Raw genomic sequence first — 24848 nt, 5'->3', positions numbered from 1 at the left:
TCATTGTAAAAGTTCCCTCCCAGCCTTTTCCTGTCAACAAGGGACTTTTCAAGCATCTGCAAATGCTTACCTAAGTGTCCTGCTCTCAATAAAAGAATTACAGTAGCTTTTTACAAACAGCCGTCCGGTGTCAACTGTACTTCTGCTGTAGACTGTATGGCTACGTGGCATGACTTATGTTAGGTTTCTTTCTTTTAAGGTTGCAGCTGTTGACCTCCTCGTACCAGGAGTAGGGGAGCTGTGTGGAGGCAGTTTGAGAGAGGAGCGACTGCCCTTCCTCGAATCACGCTTACAGAGGTACGGAAAACCCACAGGTGCCAGGAGACTAATCCAACCAAGAGAGTGTTTCAGCGGCTCTCAGTGGTTGGCAAGATGGAAGAATGGAAAGGCAACTAATACTATTTTTAAAAACCCTATTTTTGTCTTTGAGATATCTATTTATCTGAGTAGGTAATCACTAACTGGTGAAGAAGTTCTTGTGTTTCTGTTGTAGGTATGCACGCTGCCCCTCTGTTTTAGCTCATCAGAGAAGAAGTTTATTTTACACTTGGAGGCCAGGGCAGCAGAATGCCTTGTCTCTGCTGGGGCTATCTGGAACAGGGTCTGATATGAGGCACTTCATCCTCGAGCCTTTTCTTCACGACTTTTGTGGCTGAGAGTGGCTTGCGAAGGTGGAAGTTGTTGCGTAGACAGAGCTTAGATGTATTTGTCATCACGTTGTGTAACTGAGGAACTGCAGTTTTGGTCAGAAGCTTTGCGAGCTGTGATGCAGCTGGCCTCAGTGGCACCATTTCAGAGAATATGGTTCTTTGCTACCAGTTTTGTGGGACGCTTCACTGGGAGTGCCTGGGACCTGTACTGTGTCATATGGGCTCTTTCCCTGCTGCTTGGTTCTGGATCATGTGACTTTGAGCAATTTTAGGCTAAATTCGGTGTCAGAATATCAAAGCTGCTGTTTAGTTAACAATAATTAACATTATGGATGGGGTAATTCTCCATAGGCAATTACTCCCTGGATCCTCTCTGATTGTTCAAAAGAACCTTTCATAACTCAGCTGTCTCCATTTGGGCCAGTCATACACTTGTGGAAAGCAATTTTGGAGGAGGATTAATCCCAGAGTAACACCATTTGCACATTGGGAATGAATTTGTTGCTTAAATCGGCCCCATGCTCACAGAGATATATCTGCTCAGTGGAGAAAATCCATTTCAGCATGATGAATCCAAAAGGCGCAGGGCAATTAAAATCACCAGAACGCTGGGTCTCAATTTGTGGGGCAGGATGATATTATTCCCTGTGCTTCGTGTTACTCTCCCTGCAAACTCTCCCGCAGCAGGCATGCTTCAGCTGAACAAAATACAATGTTTTGTACTCTGCTGCACTTTTTCGCTTGAAATTTTTGCCAGTAAGATCTAGAGTCCACAGCACTCAAGGTGTGAGGCTGGAGGAGCCGTCTGCTTGGAGGCTGAAAAGAGATTTTCTTGTTTGTCAGGAAAGTCATAGGAAGTATTTCAAGCTACAAATGGGGTGTGTCTTCAGTGACCCTGAAGTACAGCTCTGCATTGAAGATGACCTGGAAAAATAACACCTCTTTTTGCGTGGTTTTCTCAATTTTGAGTACTCAGGATCTGATCTGCTGAGCCCAACTACTTTGTTAAGGCTTTTAAATTCTACTTCCTGCGCACCCGGCATAACTAAGAGAGATAAAGAACGGGATTCTTGTCTCCTTAGACATGCTTCACACAAAAGCTCTTCAAGTCCCAGTCAGGGACAGCTGCAGTGCACTGAAGATGAGAGAAGTGGTCTCTCTTTGCCCTACAGTGTTTTCTGTTCGTGTTCAGAGAAATGAAAGAAAAAACCAACAACTTTGCTCTGGTTCTGCCAGGGCAGGAAAAGGAGAGAGGATGCACTGGTGGCAAATAGAAAAAGAAGTATTTTGTTTAGTAGTTTTACAGAAGTTGACACACATTATTAAAGCTATGGGAGTTCAGGGGTTTTATGCCCTACAGAAGGGGAACCACGTAGCCACACACGTGAAGAGATTTGTTGACCCACTCATAAATGAGGTTGGCTGCGTGTCATTGTAAATTTAATATTCAGGCCTGTACTCTCCAAACATTCACAGGCAGAGCTTACTGATATGCTTAAAATTAAGAATATGCACAAGTCTTTGCATGAAGCTGGGATCAACCCTGTATGTTGAGAAAACAAACTTTACCTTTTAAGAAGCATGTTAGGAATCTGTTCAAGATTGTCTGCTGATTACCGGAACTGACAGCCACTGATTGTGTCTTCCCTTAATTTCCTGCCTTTCCTTTTTGGACTGAGTTTAATCATCAGACCCTCCTTTTTCTTGTAGCGTTCTCTTCCAGGCAAGTGCTGCTTGTGCGGATCTCCTCTGTTCCTTTACTTACAGGAGTTTTTCTTTTTGTTCCACAGATTAGGACTCGCAGATGCCTACCAATGGTAAGACACTGTCTTGGTCTGCAAGCTCTATTTCTGTTATTGAGAGTCTTTGAATAACTATTTCATTTTTTTGATCCTGTTCTTGAGGGAACGTTTCTTGGCCCAGTTGCCCTGCCGTTGCTGCCAGTCTAAATGGAACAGCCAGTTCATTTAAACAAAGTTTAATCTAATGCTACTTAGTTTATCTTCCCAATTTGTAAACTCACAGCACAGGTCATTCCTTTCAAGATTGCGTGAAGTGGGTTAATTTACAACCCATCAATGATTTTTGATATTAAATCATTAAGCTGTGTTCCATGTTGAATAGATTCTGACCACCGTGGCATGAGATAAACAGGTTACAGAACCACAAGCCATTTGTGACCTTTAACAGCTCTGTGAATAACTCCCTTTGCAATTGACAGGGCAATTGGGTCAAAAAATCTCCCCTAACAGCGGTTGAAGCAATTAAAACTGTCCTGCTAAGGAGACAGAACAACCTTTGAATTAATGGTTCAGCCTATTAAAACGACAGAAGGATCTTAGTGTTCCTCGTGACAAGTGTTTCTTGGTATGTACTTTGTCATAGCTACTAAAAGGGCGATAGTGCAGAGAATTTCAAATTTAGAAGAGTATATTCAAATACTCTGCACTATTTGGAACCATCATTAGGGAGGCTGCCTTGACAAAAAGCAGAGTAGTGTAGGATTCTTCACTCTCCTCTTCCCACAATATGATATTGCCTAGGAACAGCCCAGTGCATGGCAGAGCTTTACATTATCCTTCTGCAAACAGGGTGAATAAAGTGTCTTCCTTTATTGTTTGCCTTTATGGGCCAGAATACACCATATCCCTTCATGTGAGGGCAGGATTATCCTGACCAAGGATGATCAGTTGGGTGGTTAGATGCTGAGATGTAGCCTGAGGAAGTCTGGTGTTCAGCGGCAGAGCCTTCCAGCTCAGCCTTGCCTCATGCTGCCCTCAAGAGAGAAGATTAAGACCTTGCCCATCACTCCTTTTGCATTTTCATGTGATATGTAGCAATCAGATTCCGGAAATTCTTTCCTCCTGTGATCTTGTTTTGGAGACTCTTTCCCCCTCTGTTCCCTCCACTCCATCACAGATAATGTGGGAGGTGTCCCTGCCCATGGCAGGGGGGTTGGAACTAGATGATCTTTAAGGACCCTTCCAACCTGAACCATTCTGTGATTCTATGTAACTTCATAGAGAAGATGAAAACTGTTGTTACCCCCTGCCATAGCAGGGTCTGGTGTCCTAGGAAGGTGCAGGATAGGAATAATCCTGGATGCTTCTGGACTACAGTCCAGAATCTGCCAGAAAAAAGGTAGGTGGTTTGCCAGCATCCATCTTTTCAGCGGAGGTGGCAGGAGAGGCTGAAATTAATCTCCCCCAATTTAGTGATTGAATTTAGTCTCCAAAGCTGTCTCACAAACTCCTTGAAGAACAGTTGAGTCATTCCTTTTTAAATATAATATTTGCTGACTTTAGAATGGGCAGCTGTATGAGATGTGGTCCCTTTTTGAAATCCCTTATATATTGCCATATCTCTGTTTCTACCTGTTTTCTTCTCCCACTAAGCATGAGAATACTGGGGGGGGGGTCACTACCTCTGGGACAGCTTGTCTGTGGGAGAATCGCTGGGCAAAGAGGCAACTGGTGATCTGAAATACTCTTGTGCTTTTGCCCATTCCTACCTTTTAGAAAGCTTTTCAAAAAAGGTAAATAAAGGGATGTGGTCAAAGTCCTCTGAATCTTCTTCAGTTCGCTACATCTTTCCTGTTGTGCAGGTTTCTTTCCATAAAGAATATGAATTGCTGAAGTATTTGGCTTGATTTTGCAGATTTATTTTCACGCTCCTTCCTTTGAACTGTAGATGGAAAAGAGCTCAGTGCTGTAGATGCTGATCTTGGCTAGACTTGGAGAGGTCTGTGGAACTGTGGTGGTGAAGTCGGGTAATCAGAATTTACGCTGCAAAGTCACTCTTTTTCTCTGTGACCAGGCAGTAATGAGTATATTGTCACGTAAATGGGGATTCTGATCCTGTTTGCAGCCTCCAGGTGCCACCTTAGCACAAGCAGTAACTCGTACTTCGTAATGAACAACATGTCCCCACTACCATCAGCTTGCGCAACGTGCTGGTTTTGGCTGGAGTAGAGTTAATTTCCTTCGTAGTAGCTAGTATGGGGCTCTGTTTTGTTTTTGTGCTGGAAGCAGTGTCGATAACACAGGGATCTGTTATTGCTGAGCAGTGCTTACACAGAGTCAAGGCCTTTTCTTCTCCTCACACCACCCCTCTAGCAAGTAGGCTGGGGGGGGGGGGGCACAAGAAGTTGGGAGGAGACAGAGCCGGGACAGTTGACCCCAACTGTCCAAAGGGATATTCCATGCCATATGACATCATGCTCAGTGTATAAAGCTGGGGGAAGAAGGAGGAAGTGGGGTATGTTCGGTGTTACGACATTTTGTCTTCCCAAGTAACTGTTAGGCGTGATGGAGCCCTGCTTTCCTGGAGATGGCTGAACACCTGCCTGCCGATGGGAAGCGGTGAATGAATTCCTTGTTTTGCTTTGCTTGTGCGTGTGGCTTTTGCTCTCCCTATTAAACTGTCTTTATCTCAACCCATGAGTTCTCTCAGTTTTACTCTTGTGATTCTCTCCCCCATCCCACCGGGGGGGAGCGAGCGAGTGGCGGCGTGGTGTTTAGTTGCCAGCTGGGGTTAAACCAGGACAAGCAGCATTTCAGACAGTCTTTAGACGTGTAAGGCACACATTTCCTCACTCTGATTATCATCGTGTGCATCAGTGGAGAAGATGGCCTCATACTGAACCCTTTACAGTCCAGAAACATTTCTGATCTTCTGGTGTAACACTGGTGGAAATACGCAGTGGCAGAGCAGGTGTTATCTGCTGTCTTAGAATGGATATTACTACGTTGCCTTGGCCTTGCTCCTGCTCCAGGAGAAGACTGAGCCGTGTTGGGCTCTTTTAATTTCTAATTTTCTTTCAAGCTTGAATGCTGGAGTGTTCTGATGGGTCCTTGTGTGGCAAGATAGAAAGGAAGAGTTGGACTTAAGGAACAGCAGCGCTGGTGAGCCACTTGCAATCCATGGCCAGTGACAGCATTCGTATCGTCCTTTAACATCCTTCAGAGCCCACCGAAAACAGGTAGCCCGTCACTGTCCTTGGCAGGTGCCTGGTCCTGTTACTCCTGCTTTGGGGAGAAACCAGAGCGCTGTGCTGGGCCATGCAGAGGCAGGCAGAAAGTCGGTGCTAAAGGCAGCCAAAACACGCCCAAACCCCACTCGTGTCAATGGGAGTGTTTTAGATTGACCTCCTTGAATGCATTTTTTTTGTGGATTCCCAAAAAGTTGTAGCAGAGCAGAAGCTGTCTGAAACCAAAGATGGCATTTTACCCAGCATCAGAACCTGGTGATACTTTGCGTGTTTATTTCCTGAAACGTTCAACAAAACGGTCTTTCAAATGTCATTTCACTAGTAGTTTTTCATTACCCTCACTTTTTTTTCCTTTTTTTTCCATTAGAATATCCAACTTCATAGACTGCAATATCTTTGTTCTTTCAGCCTTATTTTCTTCAGACTGGCTGCGGAGGCTTTAGTATAACAAGAGGGTTACACAAAAGATCAAGATTGTATTTGTTTTGAAAGGAGGCTGAAAAGAATACATTCTGCTTATCAATGGTCACTGGGAGAGCACTGATCTTCATAGGGCCTTGCTGTGCAGCACAGGAGCTCACGATGATGATGATAAAAGGGTATAGGTTTTTAAAAGGATAAAAGGAAATGCTTTTCTAACTTGGCACATCACAAGCTCCTGGAATGTATTGCCAGGGGATGTTGTTGCAACACATACTTTTAGTAAGATTCAAATCTCTGAAGAAGGCCTCCAGGTCCAGAATGTGAACTCTGGGGCTAGCTTGGGTCGCAGAAATTTATTTCCCCGGTGGAATAATGTTGCACAGTCCCCCAGTTGCTAATGGAGGGCTCAACTCTCCTCTTAAGTGTGAGCTACTGGGAGAAATAGCTAGACGAGTTCATGACTGGTTTTGAGGTGAGAAGCATCCGATGTCTGGAGACTAATGAATGAAGGAAAACCTCAGGGAGCATTTTTCAGCCTAAAGGGAATTTGCGCTTCATCTGCAGGCAGTTACTTTTTCTTTCATCTGGGAAGAATGGAAAGTTTCTCAATTCCTTTGCTGCTTCTAAGCACGGTCGTCAGAAAGGATTCACAGGCTTGATCCTCAGCACGTTTAATTCAATGGACTTTTTCCATTAACTTTAATGGGTTTTGTTTCGCTCCTTTTGCCAAAATGACTTCTCAAAGTGCTTTGAGATCTCCAGATGAAAGCCCTGGATAAGCAAGGGTAGAATTTATTATTATTGTTCATCTGGAAGAAGCTGAGTTATTTCATCTCCTTACAATGACATTGTAAACTGTTGCCAGCACAAGGGGAGAAAAGATGCTAGGCTTAGTTTCAACTGTCTTTGCACAGGCTGAGATATGCTTATAGATGTCATCAGAAACGTTTGTGCTGTTATTTATATTGCTAGTTGCAGATAGAGTTGTCACCTTCTGGTTTGCCAGTTCTCCTCAGAACTCCTGAGCTGGTACGGTTTGGTCTGCCACGGGCAGCGCCCGTATCCCTCACATTTACGAGGTCTTTCCTATTTTGCAAGTCACCACCCTCCGCATCAGATCTGCCCATCATTTTCCTTGCAAACCCTTGAAAAGCTGCTTAGTGGAGCTCCCCGGGGACAATTCCCAGTGTATTCGTGGAAACTCAAGCTCTTCTTAATGCAGTCTGTATGGAGTGGATAGAGATGAAGACCACCATGCTGTTGCACAGCTTTCATGTTCATATCCTAAGCATAATCTTCATCACAAGGTGTGGGGTGGATGCAACTGAGCCTCAGCAAGCCAAGCTAAGACCCAGCAGCACAGGTAGAAAGCATGTTGGTCACAGGGATCAGAGAAAGTATGTCCCACTCTCAAGCCTGCTGTTCAACTTGCAGGGTAGGCAAAACTGCACCTTGTGTGTCAGTGCTAGTAGGAAGAGGTATGAAGTTATAGAATTATAGAATCATCTAGGTTGGAAGGGACCTTTCAGATCATCGAGTCCAACCATCAACCTAACACTGCCAAAACCACCACTAACCCATGTCCCTCAGCACCACGTCTGCCCGGCTTTTAAATACCTCCAGGGATGGTGATTCCACCACTTCCCTGGGCAGCCTGTTCCAATGTTTAACAACCCTTTCAGGGAAGAAATTTTTCCAACTGTCCAATCTAAACCTCCCCTGGTGCAACTTGAGGCCGTTTCCTCTTGTCATAGAATCATAGAATGGTTTGGGTTGGAAGGGACCTTAAAGATGAACATGAACCTGAACATGAGCCAGCAGTGTGCCCAGGTGGCCAAGAGGGCCAATGGCATCCTGGCTTGTATTAGAAATAGTGTGACCAGCAGAAGGAGGGAGGTGATTGTCCCCCTGTACTCAGCACTGGTGAGGCCACACCTTGAGTATTGTGTCCAGTTTTGGGCACCTCAATATGGGAGAGACATCGAGGTGCTGGAGCGAGTGCAGGGGAGGGCAACGAAGCTGGTGAAGGGCCTGGAGAATAAATCTTATGAGGAGCGACTGAAGGAGCTGGGACTGTTCAGTTTGAGGAAGAGGAGGCTGAGGGGAGACCTCATCACTTTCTACAACTACTTGAAAGGACATTGTAGAGAGGTTGGTGCTGGTCTCTTCTCACAGGTAATTAGCGATAGAACAAGAGGGAATGGGTTCAAGCTGCAGCAGGGTAGGTTCAGGCTGGACATTAGGAAAAAATTCTTCCCAGAAAGAGTGGTTAGACCCTGGAATAGGCTGCCCAGGGAGGTGGTGGAGTCACCATCCCTGGATGTGTTTAAGACTCGTTTAGATGTTGTGTTAGGGGATATGGTGTAAGGGAGAACTTTGTAGAGTGGAGATGATGGTTGGACTCGATGATCCCAAGGGTCTTTTCCAACCTAAATGATTCTATGATTCTATGATCATCTGGTTCCAACCTCCTTTCAGGGAGATGTAGAGAGCGAGGTCTCCCCTCAGCCTCCTTTCCTCCAGGCTGAACACCCCCAGCTCCCTCAGCCGCTCCTCACAAGACTTGTGCTCCAGACCCCTCACCAGCTCTGGTGCCCTTCTCTGGACATGCTCCAGCACCTCAGTGTTTTTTCTTGTAGTGAGGGGCCCAAAACTGAACACAGCACTCGAGGTGGGGCCTCACCAGTGCCAAGTACAGTGGGACGATCACTTCCCTAGTCCCGCTGGCCACGCTGTTCCTGATACAGGCCAGGATGCTGTTGGCCTTCTTGGCCACCTGGTCACACTGCTGGCTCATATTCCATGTACTAAGAATTCATATTCTAAGTTCTATGATTCTGTGAAGTTCTGCTTCTGGTTTTAGTGCTTGGTCAGTGGAGCGGAGGAGAAAAAACATTGCGGGGAAAAAAACACCTGAAGATTGAGTATAATGAACGGCTTCCCAAATTTTAACTACTGTTAATGAACTGCAAGGAAAAATAATATTTCATGGTATAAAAAGCATACTGTCAAACGGAGTCTGCCAGGGTGATCTCCTGCAGCTGTAGAATTTGCTGGAGAATATTTCTATTTTGCAAGTAGAGGTGAGCAGTGGCGTTGCTTTGGCTTCACTCTGTTAAAATGTAGTCTCTCCAGCCAACAAAATTCTGAAGCACATGCAACTCCAAGCAAGTACACTTTATATATGTATCTGTTTTTAAGCAAGTATACTTAAATATATATAATGTATATTTTGCATATAAATATGTATATATACATATATAAATACATATATACACAGACTATAAAATACACTTCTTCCTTGCGTTTCACTAACAGTAGTTAAAATTTGGGAAGCCATTTATTGCAATCAATCCAATTTTAATTTTTTTTCACAGTGCTTTTTTCCCCTCCACTCTTAGTTAAAACATACCTATATACTTATATTTAAATGTACTTGATTTTTTTTTTTTTTTAAACTGGGATGAAGAAATATTCAAACACGAAGTTTCGAGGGGTGTAATACATCTGGAGTCACTCAATCCCTTCCTCGTGCATTCGTATAAAGAAGAATAACTTTGTGGCCTCAGCGAGCTCAGAAGTGGCCCCATAAATCAATAGAACCACTGAGATGTTTTTCCCCCCTATTAAAATAAAACTGTTGGTGACAATTTATAGCTGTAAATATTGTTCCGGTGTATCACATCGACTACAGTCCAGCTGGGAAATGGGGAACTCTAAAGAAGACCCATCATATCTTGTCAACACTCATATATTTGGAATATCTGCTTCCAAACATTTTCTGAGTTTTCTGTACACAACAGGTGCTGTTCTCCAAAATGAAGTGTCTTGTTCCAGAGCTCATTTTTGGAGAAGTTATGTCCAAGATTTTTTGCTGACGTACCGTGGAAGTAGATGAATCAGTCTGTAAGAGTTGATTGGGGAAAAAGCAATAAAAAGCCATCATAATTAACCTTAAAAGGAAAAAAAAAATCTGAAGGAATATTCAGCAGACGGCAAGACCTATTTAAGCTTCTGAAGAAATTACGGGAAGTGAAATGACTTAGACTATTGAAAAGAAAACAGAAAATGAAAGAATTTATTGTAGGGCAGATTTCAGCGCAAGCATGGCAAAGGCTAAACACTCCCAAGCAGGCGACTCCCACCTCCGGCGGTGGAAATGTTCTGTGATTCTGTAGGAACCTGGGTTTGTGCCTCTGCTAGGAATATTGTAGATACTAAAACTTCCAAAGATGCTCTCAGTGTGAGCATAGGCGTGATGTTAAAACTGTTCTCCTTACCCAAATGAGTTCTTGCTCCTAAAGAAAACAGGCCCTAGTGTATTGGCAAAGCAGAGCTACGCTGGTTAAAATGCATTTACACTTGGGGTTTCTGCTAAAACAATTCCGCCTGTCAGGGAACTGCACCTCTTCACACCCTTGACCAACGCCAGCTGTGTTGGCAGAAATCCAGAGTGGTTAGGGTCAAAGGGAAGTAATTAAGATGGAAAGAAAGCCAAACCCTAGATAGAAAGCTGGCTGTAATTACATCGGCATAACCGTGCTGCAAATGTAACTGTCTGTTTAAATTACAGGTATCTAGACCTCCGAAAATTCGGCTCAGTTCCTCATGGAGGCTTCGGAATGGGATTTGAACGCTACCTGCAGTACATCTTGGGAGTTGACAATATCAAAGACGTTATTCCTTTCCCCAGGTTTTCTCACTCCTGTCTCCTGTAGCTCGGCACTTGACTCAGGTGGAGAAAACTGCTGGTGCGACGATACGTATATAACGTATTAGGATACGAACAAGTGTGTTTTAATAGGAAATCAAGCTAATTTTTATATCAGCGAAACCCTTGGTAAATTTAATACTGAAAATCGAATTGAATATTGAAAATTATGTTCTGTTGAGACTACGGAAGCACACTTGCAGTCAGTTTGATGGCAGTTCATGTCTTCAGTGCGCTTCAGGAGTGTTAATAAATCCCACTTAACTTAAGGGTTAAGATTCTCGCGAGACCAGTACGAGACATTGAAGTACTGAATAAGTGTTGTTGGGAGGTAGTGGGGGGGTTTATGTGAAATATTAATAAGGAGGTGTGACCTAAAATGGTCTGGGAGCCAGGACTGCTGTGAGGCTTTAATAGGCTTTAATTAAATGCCTGCACAGTGCTTTGAAGACAGAGTGTTATAAAACGGTGAAGTATTGTTATGGCTGTGATGCACTTGCTCTTATGAAATAGCTACTATAAAGCATGGTTCTCCCCACTCCGAGTTAAAAGCAAATATTATTTACCTTGGCGAAATCAGCCAAACCTAGCAAGGAAGAATGTCACGTTGGAACTGCTGGAGCGCGTTAGGTGCATGATGTTGATTTTGTGAATCATCAATAAAGATGTACGCTGGGTTGTTTCGTAACTCTGTATGGTTTCTTCTTCTGTTATAAAACTGTAGCGCTCACCATCACAGTGTTTCCTTCAGTGTCTTTGGTAGCTCTTTCCTTTTCTGTATACCCAAATTAGTTGCACAACTTCTGTGGGAGACAGCTGTTTTCTGTCTCCAAGAGAGCACATGTTCATAGCAGAAGTAAATGTTCAGTTAGATGAGAAATTCATTCATCTCCCCGGAGCCAACTTGCAGTTTATTGGTGGTTTCTTTGTTGTTGCTTTGCTTTTTTGTTGCTGTTACTGAGAAAATCTCTCATGTGCTCATCGGACCAAGCAGTTCTGTCTATATTTTGAAACAACCAACATGTGCTCCCAAGCATCGCATGTGTATTAAGTAATTGCTTATCACTGTAGGATCTGAACTCCTTATCACCATAGGATCTGAACTCCGTGCAGCCGTCAGTGGGTTTATGCCCTCAGCTTCCTTGCCAGGTAAAGAAATATTCATTTCTGTTCTGAAGACGGGAGTAAGGGCAGATCAAGTGACTTGCCCAAGGCAATTGGAAACCAGTGGTTTATTTGGGACTTGAACGGAGTGTTTCCAGCATCCCTCTTCCCTTCCAAATTATCGCAATCCAGCAAATGGTCATTTGCATAGTGCTTACTACTCGGGAGCCCAAGACAGCTGCAGTATAAACAATATATATAAAGAGAAAAAGCAAGGTAACGGCCTTATTGCTAACGAACCCCGTGCAAATTGCCACATATGACATGAAGTGGCTGCAGAACAGCCCTGAAGACTTTATTTTACAAGTAGATGAAAGAGATTGAAAAATAGTAATCAAATAGCATTGCGCTGGTAATATTGCAGTCACAGTTCGCTCTGGAAGGGCCATATAATACTGCACCTGGAGTATCTAAAAATATGTATTTATGTCACGTGGCACCTGCCACGTTTCAGTTTGGTCCGTGGCTGGGACTCTTACGTGTTACAATCACGCGAACATCACCACAAGGTCATTGCTTTGCGGTGTTTGTTCCGTGCACTGAGACGTTCCCTGCACGTCGAGATTCTTTTTCGTATCTCCTTCATCTGCTTGATTAGACAGGTGTTAACTGTGCATTTGCTGGTTTGCGTTTCCTGGTACAGCCTGAGTTGGTAAGTCTGCTTCCACGAAACGGTTCAAGCACCTGCCTTGCCTTCGAAACCACGGAGAAGTTCCTACATCAGACACCCGAGTGCCTTCCTGCATTTGGACCATCTCTCTCGGGGGTTGGACTAGAGGACCTTTAAAGGTCCCTTCCAACCCAACACATTCTGTGTTTCTCTGATTCCTTTCAATGCATTGCTTTAACTCTTATTGCTGGCTTTTATGTTTTGGAATTACTTCTCTCAGCAGAAAGATGTGGAAAGAGTACAGCTGCCAACCAGCCCCATCCACACCATGTTGCTAAATAACTCGCCATGAGCAGATGTCGTTATTGAGATCCTTAGTCACTGGTTCTGTCACAGTTGCTGTACATGAGAGTGCTTGAACTGGAAGCCCATCTGCTGAAAAGAGAGTGGGTGGCTGGCAAAACCATCTCCCGTCCACTCTGCTCCCTCATCCCCACGGCAGCTCTGGGCTGGCTCTGTTGGGTTTGGCATCGGCTGGGCTGGTGTCAGCAGGAGGTGGTTGATCACCCTGGGAGACGCCAGCCCTGATGGGCAGGGTGGGGCTAAACAACAACAGGTGAAAAACAAGGTGTAGAGAAGAAGACAATGGAAGGTGCCAAAAAGTTGTAGGATGATGTGGCGTGAGTCACAAGTTACAGGGAAGGACAGGAGGACTGTTTCAAACAGGCTCGCAGAGTGGCTGTCAGGCCCTTATATGAGGTGACAGCTTGCAAGAACCAAGGACTGGTATGACCCACCCTTCATTCTTTGCCTTGATCAAAGGTTGTTGCAGGACAGAAGGAAAATTTGAACCTTTGATTTATAGATAGGTAGGTATATGAAAGAATGTCAAAAGTTTGGGATTTTTGTTTTGGTTTGGGGTTGGGTTTGTTGGTTTGTTGTTTGTTTTTTTCTGGTAGCAACCATTGCAGGAAGGCCCACGTTTAAGGAAGATGTAGCAACGATGCACCATAAGTGCTTCTGGGTGCGTTTCTGACTATGCATCCAAGAGGAGCGTTCTCCCCAGTCTTCTACACGTATTTCTGTTTCATTCAAATATACTCAGTGAGTTGGAGATCCGATGGGCAGGGTTGAGCTAAGGGGGCATTGCCCTTGGGTCTAAAAGCTCATCCAAAACACTACCATCAGTAATCTGGCAGAATAAGCAGGAGGAGGGCTGGGTTGTTCCCAACAAAACTAACCAGGTGAATGTTCAGGCTCAAAAGGGAGAAGAAAGGGTTGTCCAGTCTTGGAAACAGCCTTCAACAACATGCGTTGTCTTTCCTAGTGGTGGGAAAGAGAAGAAGGTGGAGGCTGAGGTCCGCGTGTATGATGGCACCGCTTAGGGTTAATACCGGGATTGACGTTAGTGTGAGAAGCTTGATTTATGGGTACCCAGCAAGGGTGGGGGCCGCTCTTTCCCTCCAGGCTGGCATTGTTCGCCTCGTGCTATGTATATATAACATCGGCTGGTATTGCCGAGGAATGCGACATGTTTTCCCTGGGATTTCCATGTGGAATGTCATGTATTTCCTTCGAATCTCCTCTCCCAGAGTGAAACGGAAGTTAATCTGGAGGACAGGGGAGGTCGTTCCTCTTGGACGTGTAGGCAGGGAAACGCACTCCGAGTTTCTTCGATTTAAGCCATTTTCTTTGCTACATCTTCGCTTAGAGTCTGCGCTTCGGCAATGGCTGAAGCCAGATAAAACCTCTGACTGTTCTTCAAATAAAAAAAACCAAACCCTGTTATTCTTTGCACACAGGAATCATCTCTTAGCCTGAACGTGCACAGCAGTACTGGGGTGTTCGCAGTGCGGTGAGCGGTCAGCTCTCGAGCCCAGGTGACCAGCACGGTCTCTTCTAGCGTCCTTTCAGTAAGTATTTCTTGAAGTTTCGGTTCCTCAGCAGCCGGCACTGCCTCTTTTCAGGTTTGTCTTCACTTTGAGCTTCAGAAGAAAGAATCGGTGTCGTTGATTACTGCGTCTGTGGCTTTGCAGCATTAGGACGGGGTGATGGGAGAGCAACACCGCTGGGAATAAAAGAGCAATGCCATAAACTTTGCATAACCAAATGCCAGCCTCTCAGAGGAGTGTTTAGAGGAAAACCTTTATTTTCACTCGAAGAATATCAGACAATCCCTTTACTTAAGATTTTTATGTGCGGGATCAAAGTATCCTGAAGTACTCTATTTTTAATTTAAAAAATAATACCCATGGAAGCAACACCATGACTCAGCCTTTTCGCTTTTAAATCCAAAGGAGAGCAAATGCGTGCTCTGAAGGTTGTAGTAGAGATTGCTGTTCTCTCCCTTATGATTTATGTTGTGATACCATGGCAGTGTCTAGATCTTGGACCGTTGTACTAGCTCCTGTACAAGCAGAAAGGAAAAGATACATGACTGGGCCAAAAGTTTCAAGGCCAGCAGACCGGCGCAGGGATTTTAACTGAATTACTCGTATTCCAGCCCGTCGACCTGAGGGATAAGCAGCAAGGTGCCCAGCTCAGCGGTCCTCTCTCCCCTGTATTTGGCAGTCGTTGTCATTTATAAAGCATCACTTGTTTGAGGGAATGCCAAAACTTTGACGGGAAACGTAACGTACAGTTTTTGCTTGCTGGACTAATATTGATTGTTTTGGAAATAGCTTATAGATGTGTTTTGCTTCGGGGGGAGAAGGGGAATAATTTGCCAAGAAACACTTTGGTCATTGTTTCCATTAAATGTGCGTATAGAGATAAATGTGGCTTTGCTGCTGCTGAAACCAATAACAGTCGTTATTATTGTTGGTTTAGCCTCTGCCTTACGCTTAGGGAGAACTGGGAGATGGGTCCAAAGGAGAAAGAAGAAAGACTTTGTATAAAGATTGACAAAGTCCTAATTTCCTCAGATCTAACCAAAGCTGCCGAAGCCACAAGAATGGCGGTCTCAGGGGTGAATTTATTGTTTTGTCTTACTGCTCGTTCCAGAGCCGTGACCTTCGGAAGGATTGTAAAGTTTTATTTTATGATCCTGCTGGTAAAGAGACGTATGTAATTTACTATACGAGTTCTTACAGACTTGGCTAACAACAAGTTTGACCCAGAGTTCAAAGAAATTATGGCTCCTGTTGTTTTACTGCTGCTGTGAAATGTATTATTATCTGTCCTACAGCTGTGTCTCGGTGTCGGCTGCACAAGGTGTTCGGCAAAGATGCTGTAAAGGGAGAGCTTTCGCATAAAGGGCAGGAGAGAGACAGGACGGTGTGGCCATTTAAAAGACATACGCTAGCTCCATCAGAAATTGCGGGCTCGATAATGGGTGAAATGTGGATGAAATGACTTCAGGATCCTTGTTGCTCTTATCGCCGACGCTGTTTTACTGCGGGGAAATTGAGGCATGGAGCAATTAAGCCGCTTGCCCAAGGTTATGGAAGACGTGTGGCGGCAGAACCATGGAACTGACCCAAATCACCCCAATCCTTGCTCGGCGCTTCCCCACGAGACTTCCCTCTGTTTGCCTTTGGGTTCTCTGCCACACCAGGAGCAAGGCAGGATGTTTGCAACTGATCCGGTTTCAGACGCATTTTTGGCATTTCTAAGATCCTAGACTGTGCTTCAGTGACTTTTATCTATCCCTGTATGTCCCCAGGCCCTTCAGAGATAGCAATCCTGCTGTTTATTTTTATTACTCTTACAACTGATTTTTTTTGTGAATAAATTGAGGCAGCCAACAGAGTACATCTTCAATTTTCTTTGCAAAGCTTGATCTCGCTTTTTGCTCTTCGCCAATAGCTGTATCTCTCACTGTCTTCAGCGGGTTGATGCACCGATACTTTTATGTGCTGTAAAAATGGAGGTCTAAATTTTCAGAAGTCGCCGATTGTATGGGTTGCTGGCAAAAGAGTACACAACTTGCCCAGAAAAAATCTTAGTGTGGTCTGGGAGGCGGCCTTGATAATTCAGATAAACGCCTAAGTTTCCGTATTGAAATATTCTGTACTATCTGCCTTGACTTCCAAAAGTTGCTAGATTTCCAGCCACAAGGGAAAATAATTGTATTTAACGGACACAATGACTTTGCAATGATAATTCTATGATGTCTTTACCTCCAGAGTGATTTTTGAGCATTAATTCAGTGCCGTCTGCATGGCGCTTTGAAGATCGTGGGCTCTAAGCGCTCAGTACACCGTGATTAAGCCTTGTGAATCTGGCTTGCGATCCGTATCTTTCGGAGACACAGGTCTCCCGTTTTCTGCGTGTCCCTCGGCTTTGCGGCCGCTCTGTTGATGAATGCGTGGCCACAGGCTGCCTGTCCAAGCAGGCGACAGCGGGACACCCACCCTAGAGAACTTCAGGGCTTACTGAGCTCTCTGTGGCGGTGCTGCCAGGGCTTTTCACACAGCTGTGAGAAACCCGGTGCTCCAGGTGAGCGCAGAAAAGTGCAGATGAAGGGACTTGCCGGAGCTACGGAGGGAAGCAAAGCCGGAGTTAGGATCAGGGTTAGATTTCCAGGCTCCTCTGCCTGAGTTGAGAACAGGTTTCTCCCATTTCTGCATGAAAGTTACAGAAAATGGGAGCCTACAAGAAAGCTGGAGAGGGACTTTTTACAAGGGCTTGTAGTGGTAGAATGAGGGGTAATGGCTTCGAACTGGAAGAGGGGAGATTTAGATTGGATATTAGGAAGAAATGCTTTACTGTGAGGGTGGCGAGGCACTGGAACAGGTTGCCCAGAGAAGCTGTGGCTGCCCCATCCCTGGAGGGGTTCAAGGCCAGGTTGGACGGGGCTTGGAGCAACCTGGTCTAGGGGGAGGTGTCCCTGCCCAGGGCAGGGGGGTTGAACCAGATGATCTTCAAGGTCCCTTCCAACCCAAGCCATTCTAAAATCCGTGCTCAGGCAGTGGCCAGTTCGCAGCTCCAGGAGATCCAGCTGGGAGTGCTTACCTACTGCAGAGCTTCTGGCATCGCTGTACCCGGTGAGGCCTCATTTCTGGCACGTTGGAGTCACACGATGGCATCTCCATGAAGCACTTGAAATGACCTCCACAGTGGTTTAGTATAGAGAAATGGCCGTGTGTCGTTCAGGCTTGCCCAACAGTGCGTACACCGCATCGTAGCCGCCGAGAAGGGGCTGTGCCCAGCAGCTGACGTGCTGGGAAGGGAGTGCTTTAGGTGCCTCTCCGTAAATACTCACGGGTGGTGCTTTTCCACATCACCCTACGCGTCTGAATGCTGCCACCCGCAAAACCCAAATAACCATGCAAATCAAATCTGAGGGCCTGGGTTATACAATGCCTTCAAACAGCCTTTCAAATTCCATTATTATTAACGGCATTAATAAATTATTAGCATTTATGGTGATTTAGAAAGTACAGGGTTTCAAGTATTCAACGAATTTAATGAGCCTATTTGTTAACGAACTTGATGGATGACTTGCCGGGCAGGATTGCATTCCCGACTCCTTGGAGTACATGCTAAAACACGGCGGTTTTAGGACCGTGTTACTCCAGTCCCTGGTTGAGATCCGGTACCATCTGTAACAGTGCTGGTACGGAAAAAAAGGAAGAAAGTTTGTGCTAAGCCCTCTGAGATAGAATATTATCAAGTGTTCATTTCCCAGATCATTAGAAACTCAAAATAGCCATCTGGCCAGAACCAGAGATGCGTACGCCCGCCTCTACGGCGTAACAGCGTTCAGCTGGGAGGGTGGCTGCTCTGTAGCTTTTGGAGCTGAAGAGCTTCCTTTGCCGCAGATCTCAGGGAAGTCTCTTTGCACTTTTACTCTTTTTACGGTTGATCTGCAGTTCAAAATTGAACCGATTTTTAGGAGGTGTCTGCTTAAAATGCAATCGACATTTCAGTGAGACATCTAATAGGCTTCCTATGCCTCCAAACGGCCTAAAACGCTTTGAAACCACAAGAGCGTATCACCTCCGCGCGTTACTCCAGTGATTATTTTCGCTGTTAAAATAGTGCCGTATTTCAGTCTCCATTTGCCCGGCCTCAGCATCTGTCGGGAGGATATCGGTGTGTCTTAACCCTCAGCATTCCGGGGGCATTAGAAAAAAACCGCAGGCTCTTGAATTTGCAAAATTTGACCCAAAGTGTGATGGGAACAGGCTTTCACAAGCTGCTTCCGTGACTTAGTACTGGTAGGAGCTGGGGGGTCTGAAAATAAGGTCTGTGCTGCTGGCTGCGCCACATTTATCAGCTGCTGCTCTCACCTATAGATTACCTGTAGTAGAGCTCTAAACCGGCTGTAAACACAGTATTTTGTGTGTTCTTTATTCTCAGCTGGTGACGTGCAGTGGAAACCGAGGGACTCCTTCCTCGTCAGCCATTCACTCCTGCTCATGGTCTCCGCTTCCCTACTTGTACAGTAAGAATAATAAGATTTATATGTCTCAAAGCGTCATAGGTCTATGCTCCAGTAGTTTTAGCTCTAAGCTGTGCATAGTCCACAATTGTAAACCAACATAGATACATACTCTAAATAATTTACACTTTCTAGGATGGGCTTGAACGTCATATCACAGCAATGACTTCCTTCTTCTAATAGAATTTTTAGTTCATTATATTGCCTGTGCAGTGCAAGCTCATATCCTGAAGGGGTGTCGCTGGAAGGAGGAGTAGGAGGAAAGCATCTGTTTTTATTCTGGCTTCTGTTTTGACCAGCAAATATAATGGCACATGACCGTTGAGCTGACAGTAATCCAGTTACAAAAGTCTTCAGAGTTACGGCACCAACCAAATTAAATTTGATTACATCCAATTATGCTGAAAAGCCAGACAACAGCTCTTAGCTTGGGGTGAAGTAACTTCTTGCGATCGCATGCGGGGTGGCCTTGCGGGGTGTCAGGAGGATAATTGCTCGTTTGCTCTACCACAGAGCACCATCTGCTCTTGAAGTCATGCCTAAGGATGTGAGAGTGTACCGGGGTCGGGTAAACAGGCAGGGGAGCCTGGCGAAGATTTCTCCCTCCTTCTTTTATTATCATTTGTTTTATGGTTGCTTGCCCTGGGCCCAGCTGCAGTCAAAGCCCCATTGTGCCAAATAGTGTCCGTAGAGGGAGTCCTTTCCATACAGAGCTTCTGGGCTCATCAGGAATAAAAAAAAAACCAAAAAACACCACAACAAGGATGAAGTGGCCTTTATGCTTAAATCAGAATAGGGGCCGTGTCTGGAGCACTGCCTGGTGCTCTTTCCACCGAGCAACGCTACAATGGTTTTCTGTTTTGAGAAGGTGAGAAAAAAATAGGAAAACTCCCAGTTTCTTTCTCTTCCATGGCGGAAACTGCATAAATTGGGGGGGGGGGCGGGGCGGGGATAAAATGGGTAAAGGTAGCTGCCAAAAATGTATCTGGATCCAAGCATGGATCCAGTTTGCATGAGGAACTCATCCATCCTAGAAGGAAGGAGCAGGCACGAAGAAGCTCTCTCTGGGTCCAAAATTGAGAAATATTTCAGTAGCGTTCTGCCCCAGCTCAGCTCCAGGCAAAATTACTTCTAACTGTCCAGTTTCCCGAGGGAAGCAAGGACTGGGCTTCAGTTTGGACTCCTGTTCCCAAATAGGAAAACCCATTTAATTATCTTCAAGGGCAAGGACTGGAAGTGTCTGCATCCACAGGCACCGTCCGGCTCAGCATCCCGGTCCCTTCCCCGTGCTGCCCGGCGGTCCTGCGTCCATTCTCGATGGGATGTGCTGTTTTTTGCCAGAGGGAGGACAAAGCAGATTTTCTCTGTTGTTTTCCCATCGCCACCACTAGCAACTGGGCCATCAAGTCCAAGGGAGCGTGTGCGCCTCGGACACCGGCGAGTCATCTCTTCCCTTCTCTCTCTTTTGAGTCTCCATTAAGGCATCGGAGCTCTGATGCCCCTGTCTTTGCCGGAACGCTGTAGTGAAGATGCTTCAAACTGTCTCATTATCTGATCAAAGCATCCTGTGCTACTATTCCTCCCGCTCATGGAAAGCAGCCAGTGCTGCTGGAGCCACTGTCTGTCACCCCGAGGAAAGGACCGTCTTGTGGTTTGGCTTCGCTCGCGGCGTTTTTTGGGGGCCTCGCTCTGCTCCTTTACGGAGGGTGGCCGGCTTGAAAAGACTCGAGTTCTTGAAAGAGGTGATTATTTTTTTTTTTTTTTTTTAACCTTGAAAATTCTTCATGAACTAAAAAAAAAAAAAAGCTGCTTCCATCTAGCTCTGCCGCAGGAACTGTCTCGTGAAGATAAAGTCAGGTCCTATTGTTGTGGAGCTGGATCTCATGAGACCAAGCCTTCGCTCGGAATTGACAAGCGGGCATGCAGCACCAAGCAGCACAGCAGATTTTTAAAGCTTCCCCCCACCCCCGCCCCGGCATGTTTCAGTTTATATTAACCTCAGTACAGGGCATTTCCAAGGGATTAGTGCCTGGCTGGGGCAAGTAGCCCGAAGCATTTCGGCCAGCTGGTCCCTAATCCCCAGGAAATGCCCAGCGTCTCCATCCATCCCCGCTGCTCGCCCCAGCGACCCGCGGCCAGGGGGGCAATTGCTCTGCCTGCAGCCCTCCCTTCGGTCGGTAGATGGCACAGCTCATTTAAATAAATTTGGAGCCGGCCGGGGAAGCGGTGGGCATTGTGGTTTCTTTCTTAGAAGTTCTGATCTTTCACAGATTTCGGTTTCAGCCAAGAGCAAGGAAGCACACTGAAGGTTGTGATTAAAAACCCCGGAGGTTTCTGCAGGACAAAGTGTAATCTTTTTCGTGCGCCCCAGCACGTTAAACACGCGGCACAAGGGGTTTTTTCCTTGGAAAAATGTTTTTCTTCCTGCCCTACCCTTGTGCGAGGAATATGATTTCTTACATGGCATCTCTTAATTTCTCCCTTGCTATGCCTGCTAATTCTGCTGTTCCCTCTGCAGTTGCTCCTGCTGGCAGAGACAAATTCTCAATGGCTTCGTATAACTCCCTCATCGCGTTTTTCCAACACGAGGATGTGGTTTTCACAGTTTTCCGCCAAGGCTGCTGGCTGTTAGCTCAGACTCCGGAGATTTACGCAGTCAGCTGGGGCCAGCCCGAGTTCAGTCTCCGCTGCCGGTTGGAGGAACAGCTTGAAGTTGGTAAAACTGTTACGAACGTGCAAGCGCTGCCAAATCAGAGCCGCGTTCACGACATCCATCGTCTTTAACTCCTAGAGGCACTGGGAGTAATATTTGTATTTCTGGCCAAATGCTTTAAGCGGGGCCAGCATTATAAGGCATTGCAACGTTACATACATTGGATCATATGTAATCTGGCAGCCCGAGGCCAGAATTAACTCGCTGTTCCCACCCTGAGTACAGCCACGGTGGAATTAGGGAGACATGTTCACATGGAGCGTCTTTGTTTTAAACATATTTCACATTTGAGATGGCAACGTACTTAAGCATACAGAAAAGGCAACCTGTTTCCCAGCCCCAAAGTCCCGGCAATCTGAGCTACATGTGTCAGGTTTTTGCAACAGGCATCGCCAAAGGCATGAAAAAAAGAATTTGCAGGGGTGCTTCATGTTTTGGACACCGTTCAGATATATCTTGTGGTATAATCAAGTCAGTAAATGCGATCCAGAAGAGGGGATGAGTGGAGAGAAAGGAGAGCACAGCAAGGGAGCAGGGTAATAAACCAAAGGCTGCGACGGAATATGTAGAATAATCCATTCCAATTCACACGATAATAATTATGGAGCATTTGTTTAAAACATCCATCGCCCAAATGAAGTGTGCGTGGTGAAAGTTGTTAACATAAAAATGCGGACGGGGTTCTCCGCAACTGGTTTTCAAACTGATACCGCTTTGCCTTGGTGTCAGTATGAGCGAATTCCTGACCTGTGAATCATTAACGCACCCCATGGAACGGCTTTGCACGATACCTACGCATTAATCGCGATGCTCTGCTCTCAGTTAGGTCTTCATAAATCGCCAGTAGGTCACTGGCCTCCCTGAAACTGCCCTGGGTTTGGGGAAGATCTCTCAAGCGCAGGTCACCAGGAGGCAGTTTTCCCTGTGGATGCGCAAAGTGGCCTCTAACCCGGGAGAGTTTGCGGCTGAGACTCTCGCTCTCGTGCAGGGTGAATGGATGGAACTCCAGAGCACTGAGTAAGGCGATGCCGGCTGGTGCCGGTGCAGAACTGGCCTCTCCATCCTCCCCTGCCCTTGACTCCATCGGCAGAGATGGGTTAGCTGAGCTGACCATAGCCACCGTCTGCACAGAGATTTCCCAGCGCTTGACTCAGATCAAGCCCTTCCTTTGGGCAGTGAAAAGGTAGAAAAATCATTTCTAGCCTTTGCGTTTCACTGGCAGGAAAAGAAAAACAAAGCTGTTGAAAAAATACATTCCTCACAAATAACATACTCGCTCTTTAAGGGGTTATTCCCCTCTCTTATGTATTCACAAAGATGATAAACAACATATGGCTTAACTGTGCTGTCCCCATCTTGCAAAGAGGTGCCGTGCCTACCTCCCAGAGGCACCGGGAGTTGTAATTACTGCTCTCAAGTGATGCAAGATCCTCGCGTGAGCGGCATTCTATAAAAGATTGTTGTTTTTTTGACGTACCATAGAGCATCCAGCCAGCGTTGGAGCTGTTATTGCACCAGCTCCGGCACAAACACGTAAAGGAGAGACCGTCCCTGCCCAAGGAGGTTGGACAGGCCGGGAAGTTGAGGCAGGAATGACTGAATGTGCCCGAGCAGGTTTGGGGCAGAGCTGCCGTATACAGACAGGTCTCAGAAATCCATCCCCAGCAAACAACCCCCAGTTGTATTTTCCTAATAAGCGTATTTTCCGTGAGCGTGGCGTGGGCTGGGAGGACTCGGCTTTTACGGGTGCCATGCCCAGGTTTCTGGTTCTAAGGATGCAGCAGAAGGATAATCCCACTCGCAGGGCTGTGGAGGGAAGTTTTTTCGCTACCTGAGCTGGGGAAAGGATCAGACATTTAAATGTACAGTGTTTCTAGATGTGGAATATGATAGTTTATCTCAGCCGGGGTATAATACGCTGTAATACGAAACGTGGCTTGTCTGCATGAGACTCCAGTGGCAGTCAAATCCCCTTTCAGTGGGCACAGCTCCATTATTTAAAAATCAATAACAAAATATGAAGCTTTCATCGATTCCCCTCATTTTTTTTTTTTTATTTTTTATTTTTTCATCCAGGAGGTGTTTTTTTTTTTTGCTATCACTGGTGTCTGGCTGTTTCTTACTCAACCTCTTTGTTTTCCTATGGCACCTTCCTCTCGCACAGGAGCCCCTGGGCGCAGCGGGGCGAAAGCCAGCATCTCCTTTTCGGGGTGAGAAGGGTCTTTTCCATCAATGAGAGGGGAAGGGTCCTGGGGTGATTAAACCTCACAGCGGCCGGGTTTGGTGGAGGGTAAGGGGCGGGGGGGGGGGCGACTTTTTGATGAAGGCAGCGCTGCCATGCAGACGGAGCGCTGCGGTATGTGTAAAGTTTCTATATAGTGGTGGGGAGGCGGGAAGGGGGGGGGGGGGCGGTCAGGAAGGAGAAGCAGCCCCTCCCGGGCGGCGGGGAAGCCTCCGGGGGGGCGGGCAGCCCCTCTTCCCCGCGGGGTTTGTATCTTTAAAGCGGGCTGGCGGGGCGGGAGGCGTGGTGAGCCGGGGAAGGAGCCAGTTTCCTGCTTTCCCCGCTCGCAGCCCGGCGGCGGCGGCGGGGGGGAGGCGCTCCTCGCCCCCCCCCCCCCACCACCACCCCCCCATATCCATCCATCCACCCACCCATCCATCCATCCATCCATCCATCCTCCCACCCATCGCCCTCCATGGGCCGGCGCTGCCGGCGCTGAGCGCCGGGGGAGGCAGCGCCCGGCCGCCGCGATGAGCGGCGGGGAGGTCGTGTGTTCGGGCTGGCTCCGAAAGTCACCGCCGGAGAAGAAGTTAAGGAGATACGTAAGTCTCAACCCTCCCCATTTCTCATCTCTCTACCCCGGGATCTTCTTTTTTTCCCTTTCCTTCTCCTTTCCTCCCCTAGCCGCCGCCCGCCCGCCCGCCCCGCTGCACCTGCAGCCGCCTCGCCCGGCGCCGCGGAGGCTGGGCAAGGAGAGGGGGGGTGGCACTTGCCCGGGCTGGGAGGGGTTGGTGGTGGGTCCCAGCTGCTGGGGGAAAAGGGGGGTGGAAGCATCTCCGAGACACCCCCCCCCCCCCAAGCTCGGGCTGGAGCGGGACGCGGGTTTGGGGGCAGTTCTCGCTGCGCCCCGCGGTGGCCGGGCTCAGCCGGGACCTGCGACTGTCACACCCCCGCCTTTGGAGTCGTGTTGGTTTTTTT

At 46.7% G+C, this 24848-nt stretch overlaps 2 protein-coding genes across 3 annotated transcripts in view; both read left to right on the top strand.

The window, feature by feature from the left end:
* NARS2 (asparaginyl-tRNA synthetase 2, mitochondrial) overlaps positions 1-11462 on the top strand; it is a 58702-nt gene extending 47240 nt beyond the window's left edge. For both annotated transcript variants that reach the window (XM_074572382.1, XM_074572383.1), the window contains 3 exons: positions 200-297; positions 2441-2467; positions 10637-11462. In XM_074572382.1, coding sequence (XP_074428483.1) covers positions 200-297; positions 2441-2467; positions 10637-10781 — 270 coding nt within the window. In that variant the 3' untranslated portion in view covers positions 10782-11462. The remainder of the gene's footprint in view (positions 1-199; positions 298-2440; positions 2468-10636) is intronic.
* Positions 11463-24169: 12707 nt separating this feature from the next.
* Positions 24170-24848, top strand: part of GAB2 (GRB2 associated binding protein 2) — a 97784-nt gene continuing 97105 nt past the window's right edge. Inside the window, exon 1 of the mRNA XM_074572368.1 lies at positions 24170-24472. Within this exon, the coding sequence (XP_074428469.1) occupies positions 24401-24472 (72 nt within the window). The 5' untranslated portion in view covers positions 24170-24400. The remainder of the gene's footprint in view (positions 24473-24848) is intronic.

Source organism: Larus michahellis, chromosome 1 (genome assembly GCF_964199755.1).
Source record: "Larus michahellis chromosome 1, bLarMic1.1, whole genome shotgun sequence".
Lineage (NCBI taxonomy): Eukaryota > Metazoa > Chordata > Aves > Charadriiformes > Laridae > Larus > Larus michahellis.
This window is presented reverse-complemented; position numbering and strand designations above follow the sequence as displayed.